General features: G+C 39.0%; 1 protein-coding gene across 1 annotated transcript; it reads left to right on the top strand.

Annotated features, from left to right (window-relative positions):
* Window positions 1–1772: 1772 nt before the first annotated feature.
* LOC122876350 (cytochrome c oxidase subunit 7C, mitochondrial) lies at window positions 1773–5501 on the top strand. Its single transcript, XM_044196580.1, has 3 exons — window positions 1773–1932; window positions 4846–4993; window positions 5403–5501. Exons 1-2 carry the CDS (start codon window positions 1858–1860, stop codon window positions 4960–4962), a joined length of 192 nt encoding a protein of 63 aa, XP_044052515.1. The 5' UTR covers window positions 1773–1857; the 3' UTR covers window positions 4963–4993; window positions 5403–5501.
* The last annotated feature ends 2079 nt before the right edge of the window (window positions 5502–7580 follow it).

Genomic DNA, 7580 nt, shown 5'->3' with positions numbered 1-7580 from the left:
GCTGTAATTACTCTTTGGTTTTTGTACAGATACAACAAACAAGTTATGACGTGTTAATTAGTAAGCTTTAGAGCTGCTGGTAGGTGGATTTTGTTATCTTTGGACAGAGCCAGACTAGCTGTTTCTCACTGTTTCCAGTACTTATGCTAAGCTAACCTAACCGGCTATTGGCTCCAGCTACATATTTGCCATACAGATGTGAGAGTGGTATTGGTCCTGTCATCTAACTCTTGGCAAGCAAACAAATGATCGTATTTCCTAAAATGTTGCTTTAAGTAATTGGTCAGCTGAGCCCTGCAGCCCTTTCCAAGTACTTCTCCTTCATGTCAACTGCAGAACAACTTCAGGCAGAGATAGCTTGCTCATGTTGTCACAGTCAATATCCTTTCTCTCATTTTTATGTACAGTAACGTGTAGCCTAATGTGTGTGCCCGTCCATACTGCCTGTGAAATCCATTTTGCAGAATCCATATGGCACTCGTATTGTGACGCAAATGTGCTAGTTACTTGACATTTGTGAACTAATTTATGGAAACATTAGACAAAAGCAATTTGACGACATTAAATGTCAAACCAATGTTCATGCTTAGGATTTGATGAGTGACAGAGCTCAAAATCTCAAACAGACAGTTTTATTAAACTCTTTTGTGACCCAGGAAAATGAAAGAGACATATACTCCATTCCTCTCATTTCAAAGCAAGAATCTCTGTGAATGCAGTCAGACACAGGGAGGAAACATAAATTATTTCGAAGTCAATACATGATAGTGAGATGACGGTTTTTAAAAAAGGCAGCAGGACATAACAAAAGAGAAACAAGTCGGGTGAAGACATAGCAGACATAGACCACCAAATAAATCAATGCACACGCACATGCACACACACACACACACACAGATGACCTAATGGGGAATTTGCAACATATTTCAAGCTGGAGTTTTAGCCTGAGGCTCCTTTGGAAAACGTTCTTATGACATTGAAACCTATAAACTGGATTCATCTACATGAATTCTAAATAAAAAGTAGTTGTGTAACATCATAAATTAATTTATCAAACATCCTCTAAAAAATAAATCCTCTAAAGTGATATGGTGTAAAACCCAGTTTGCACACACCAGCATTAATCAATGAAAAGGTAGCAGCAGAAGTACTTAGGGAGGGTCATACCATCAGTCATTATGTCTGCTCTATAGTTATTACCATGGCAGTGATATAGTTGGGAGGAATTCTGGAAATGCAGATAGCTATCAAGCAATAGTTTTTTATTCACTGTCTTGACTACATCTACTTCCGATCAATTTTAAAAGAAGCCTGCAAAAATTAATTAACAGCAGCAGTCCTTACCTATAACGTTCCACTTCTTAGCGCATGATTGGTTAATTAATGCTGTCCTTAGAAAAATGGGGGCATTTGGTTCTTCTTAGTTGATCTGTCCAGGATAGAACAACTATAAATTGGCAATTATCTGCATATGATTCAGTACACTGTCTCAAGCAGTTCGCTCTCTCTCTCTGTGATAAATGATCTCCAAAGTGATATGTCAGGTCTAAACAAAACTGCAGGGAGACTTCAAACAGATTTTTCTGATGTAGACACATGTACATGCACAGATATTTCGAATTTGACAAATTTAAATCTGGATCTCTAATGGACCAACAAACATAACATTAGTCCTTGCGGGGAGATAAAAGAGAGATATGCAGCAGCCGCTTCTCAGTTATTTGAACTACATTTCCCATACGCTATAGACTCGTTTCCATTTCCCATAACCCCTTGCGCCGTTCTACCGCTTACAGAAACAAGAAGGTCGCACGTATCAGCGTTGTACTGAGGCAGAGAAGAAACCAGACAGAAATCATGCTGGGACAAGCTGTAAGGCGATTCACAACGTCTGCTGTTCGTTCTTCACACTATTCTGAAGGACCAGGGAAGGTGAGATTACCTCCGGAAAGCAGCATTATTGGTTTAAATGTGTTATTGTATGTATCCGGCCTTGTCTGCATCCACAGCCTAATGTTAGCTAGCGTTACTTGGAGGTCATGTCCGTCATTTGTCAAGAGCGTGATTGTAATGCTAGCAAAAACTAGCCACAGCATATATATAATTTTGTCTTTTACAAGGTAACAAAACATTTAAAGATGAGGATAGACTTGCGATAGTAGCTAAGTGTTGATATGTTGACGGAAAGTCCGGGATGGCGACCTGTTTGTTAGCATTAGCTTAGCTAAGAGGTGGTAACAATTAGTTAGCAAACTCCATCAATGCCACCTCGTTAGCTAGCAACTTTAGCAAACCATAATTAGTCAGTTAAAGTTATCTGGCATGCTGGCATTCATGCAATGTGATGCATATATCTCGGTAAGACACCAGTACATTCACAAACACTTAACAGTAACGTGAATATTAATCACTCAACGGAGTTGGTCAGTACTTCCGGCTAACTGCTGTGACTTAAGGTCACAGCTGTATGCTAACAACAAGCGAACCTGGAGAACGGTTTTCCTAACGTTTTAGGATTACTAAGAGTAGACTGCCTCTCAGTTTGAACATGCCTCACATTTTCTAGTAATGAAATTAATATTAAGTCTTTTTTTATTTCTTTGCACACAGCAGTTTGCTTCCGCTAGAAGGAAATACAGAGTAATCGGTAACGTTATTGATGCTGTAACTTAGCTGTTTATGATGAAAAATGTAATGGACATCGCGTCAAAATACACTTTACCATTATATCCTTTCAATGTGTATTTTTGTACACCATATTGATAAGTACATATAATGGAGTGTGGCTAGTTTTAAATCCACACGGAGTCCCGTCAGTTTAATACTCAGTGTGTTTTGTCATCCAAACTATAGGGCTTGATTCACATTACACTAATGTCAAAAGGCAAGATATGAGGACTTGCACTACAGAGTTTAGAGCGTTCTTGGCCCCCTGATCTTGTGTTTAAGGTTTTGTTTTTTTTTTAATATACTAAATAATTAACTTTATTTTTCTGGTTGAAATTTGTTTCTTTAAAGGTCCAGTGTGTAACTTTTAGGAGGAGCTATTGGCAGAAATGGAATATAATATATAAGTATGTTTTCATTAGTGTATAATAGGGGTGGGAAAAAAAATCGATATTGCAATATATTGTTGTGCTCTCTGTCGCAATAAATAATCGATACACTAACGCCCAATATCGATATTTTATTACAACACAAAATGATTAATTTACCCGTTGTCATTGTCACTGTCACTACCCAATATCTACCATTCTGTTTGCGGGGGGCGCTGTTCGAGTAAATAGGGGTAAAGTGGCACAAACAGCGGCCGTGAAGAACACAAGTTAACTAAACAACAGAGAATTGCAGAAAAAAAGAAAAGCGAGAAGAATGGCGGAAAACAATAAAAACTAATCAAAGACCCACCCGCTAGTTTCCACTCTAAAGTGTGGAGACACTTCGGTTTTACGAGACAGTCGACGGAAAGGCACTGGATAAAAACTATGCAATCTGCAAGAACTGCTTTGCAAAGATAAAATATAACTGCAACACTACGAATCTGCAAATGCACCTCGCTCGCTATCACGGTGAACTACTCTCAGGTGATAATGAGGGTAAACCAAGTCAGCCGACAATCACTACTGCGTTCAAAGCAAAGCTCCCTTTGGGTCGCCGAGGGCACAGAGTATCACTAAGTCCATCGCCGAATTTATTTGCAAGGACCTTCGCCCTTACAGCGTGGTCGAGAATGATGGATTTTGCAGAATGTTGACAACACTGGAACCGAGATACGAGATACCGAGTCGTCGGCACTTTACAGACAAAGTCATCCCTGCATTCAATGCAGATACCAGAGCCAAAGTGGAGGGTGCGCTCAGTACGTTTCAGTATTATGGTTTACACATGTTAATGTTCATGTTGTTTTGTAATGTTCATGCACTTTTATCTGTCTAGATGTACAGTGTTTACATTTAAGACCAGGAGGCAGTGAGTTATGCAAATGCATATTTCTTTGCACAATGTTGGAAATGTTGGCATTAATAAATGCATAAAATTTCCTTATTTCCTTATTCCTTCTTTTTCTTTTCAGTCACATATATCGTGATATATCGTTGATGAAATTTTTTCCAATATATTCAATATCGTAGATATCGCGAATCGTGATATTATCATATCGTGGACCACATATTGCCACAGAATTGAATCGTGAGGTACCTGTATCGTCCCACCCCTAGTGTATAATCACCTGAAATTAAGAATCGCTATGTTTTCATAACCTTAGAATAAGCCGTTTTATCTACATTTTTCGCTAGTTTCGTGGCCACCGTAATTTTTCCTACACACTTGGAAAGGGAGGGTGTGGCGAGCGGAATTCAAATGGTTGCAGTCTGTACCGCTAGATGCCAGTAAACCTTACACACTGGACATTTTAAAATGTGCATACAAAAATTGCACACCCAGACACACCTATGAATCACCCACAGTGGTCAGTGTGAAACAGCTGCAAAATAAAAACTAGGGGAATGGAAATGTAAAAAGTGCACTCATATCATTGAGACACTTTGTGCCCCCTCAATTTTTTATTTCACAGGCAGTCCCTGAACTTGAATGGTAGTTTTATCCTGAGCCCCGTCATTCATTTCTGGACCTGGCTGCCTTGTAATTTTTGGATGTATTATCAAGCTATTTGCACGTAACCTCTTTATTGCCAGGCACAAAGTTAAATGTGTATCAAATGTGGAATTCAAGTGCTTTCTAAGAACAGTGTGCAGTCAAAAATTGTTGTTTAGTAAGGAATAATGTAATCAGAATAATTGCAATAAATTTCAGTTTCACTGCGTCATAATACTCGTCTTTTTACAGAACCTGCCATTTTCCGTGGACAACAAGTGGCGTCTTCTCGGCATGATGGTGGTGTTCTTTGGCAGTGGCTTTGCATTCCCCTTCATCGTCGTCAGACATCAGATTCTGAAGAAGTAAAATGGCCCAGTGCTATTATTCAGCCTTCAAGGTAATTATGGCTGCCATGTTTATCTAGCATATCTGCTTTCATTAAAATGTCAGGATGATGTGGCATTTACTTCGGCCTCAGTTTGAATAGTGACCTCAGACAATGACAGTCCTCCACTGCGCCTCCTTAGCCTTTTGCTCAGTGGCATATCTTAAATAAATTACCTGTATGTCTGAGAGTGACGCTAACAAATGTCATGTGGGTTTATATTGATGCTATGCTGTAAGATTGCACTTTAGCAAGTTAACGTGACAGTTTATTGCAGACACTGATGTGTATCAGGTGGGAACAAGTCAGAATTGTTGTCACATTTATCTTTGCTGGTGTTTACTCAGAAATTGCTTTTCTGTCATCAGGTGTATACAAGTCATCTTATCACTTTATCCGTATTTCCTTGTTCTCCCTACAGGTCGTCAGTTGGAACATATTTATCCATCAGAGTTCTATCTGTGGAGAAGAATGGGAATCTCTTAATTTTCTTTGTAAATAAAGTTTCCTCAAATATGAACATGTCTATTCTTATTTTTTGCAGTACCAGAGTATTTAGGTTTAATTAATTCATATTATTAATATATACATGTAAAAGCCATTATATGTCCATTACAGAGAGTAAAAATATTCTAAACGTGACTAGATGACATTTTTTATTAAATTAATTTATTTTATTGTAACATGCTTATAAACATGTTTATTATATACGTTAATAGGTGTAGAATCTAGACTTTAAACCAGATTACTAGTTACTACCTTTGGTTCGTTAAATACATGTTATATGCAGGGAATAATATGCAGGCATATGTATGTCCACCATAGATGAAGCAGATAATCATAGTAACCAATCATTCAGTATTTAACTATTGACTGAATATAGCCTACAGTGCTCAACTGCAACCTTACTGAAGTACTTAGTAGATCCCTAAAGATTCATAAAATATGTAGCCTGTTGGCGCAAAGACAACATATTATAAAAGTTCACAGTGAACCCTTTGTAAATTTGCTAGCAACCACAAGCCAATTGATAAAGTGGAAATTGAAAATTGGTGTGAGAGGCCTTGCGTTGAAGAATCCAGTCTTCCTGCTCTTACAGCTCTTCTGATAGGTATTGTTCCCCCACTCTATAGCTCAGCTCTTCAGTTGAGCTCTACTGACTAACCTATTTCAGTTCAATTAACCCTATGCTTCTGGCTATAATTATCCAAGGACAATGTATTAAAAAGGGAGGTGTGGCCACTCACTTGGTTAGGAAGGGAAATGTAAAAGTTAAGAGTCTCCATGCACCTCTATTCAGCTCTACCTCATGCCTGAAGTCATTTTTATACATCTGCTAAGGTTAGTTTTTCACATGCTCGTGCTGTATAGCAAAGAGGTACCTGGGATGGCCTACAGACATAAGTGGAGACATACGGGGACAAGCTGTAAGCATGAGAAACAACCTAGCACATACCCTTTGTAACCCCCTCCCTGATTTTCACACACACAACTCGCAGCAACTTGTAAACCTGTCAGGTGGCTTTGTGTTCTCTTGCATTTGTAATGATGTTATACTGTCTGTACCTCTGGGCATTCAGGTCATGCAGCTCTTTCTAGGTGGTGATAAAGTTAGCAGATATTTAATGGGGTCAACAAGTGGGAGCCGATATTTCATAGGTGTGTTGTATTGTTGGCGCTTAGAACAAGTTGACCTTTGTTAGTACCTCAAGGGTAGGGAGAGAGGCTTTTCTGGTGAAAAACACTACTCAATACATGAACATGACACCCTATATTACCACAGCAAAGTAAACTGGGGAATGGGAAAACGTCAACATGCATAATGCATGTCACTGTCATTCTGCTCAGTGACATCTCAATAGCTTTTCTGTTTACCATGGAAAATGTCTTAAACAATAATCCTCCCTAAGAATGGTCAGTATGTAATCAACCATCACGATTAAGCGTGTAAGCCTGCTTTAGTTGATGTCCTTCAGCTCCTGACATGACCCATACTTCACAGTTAGTCTTTTTGAGTGCATCTCAAAGATCACTCTGTTCGCAGAGAAAGAGGGAGCTCTCAAGTGCCAACAGAGACAAATAAGCCTCATTGAAGTGATACTCCATCCAAAGTCTATGTTTTGAGTATCAAACACTCGCCCCCATGGGCTTGAAAGGTGACTATAAAAAGTTACCACCATCATTCCTCACATCCAGCATGTCCATTAAAAGACTGCAGCAAGTTGTGGGCAGTGGTTTTAATCCTTGAAAAGCAGATAGTTTTGTCTGTTCAGTAGGATAGTTTGGGCCCATGCAATTACAGTAGAAAACATTTGAAAGCTCCACTTTTGTGCTCTGAACTGTACTGAACTGTCAGTATGGCTCTGACTGAACAGAACTCCCAGCAGCTACTTTAAATTTTACAAATGGTTCACTTGGGTGCTACAGTACACTCCAGCACTCAGAGTACTAATTTATATCCCCAGCATTTGGACCCCTTTGCAGAATAAGAGAAATTATAAAGAGACACGCATTTGCTCTCCCTGAGAATACAAATTTAGACTGGCATTGGCACTTTGAGAGATCAGGTCTGAGAGGAGTGTAACATTATCTGGGCATC

This window comes from Siniperca chuatsi, linkage group LG5, assembly GCF_020085105.1.
Source record: "Siniperca chuatsi isolate FFG_IHB_CAS linkage group LG5, ASM2008510v1, whole genome shotgun sequence".
NCBI classification, from domain to species: domain Eukaryota; kingdom Metazoa; phylum Chordata; class Actinopteri; order Centrarchiformes; family Sinipercidae; genus Siniperca; species Siniperca chuatsi.
This window is presented reverse-complemented; position numbering and strand designations above follow the sequence as displayed.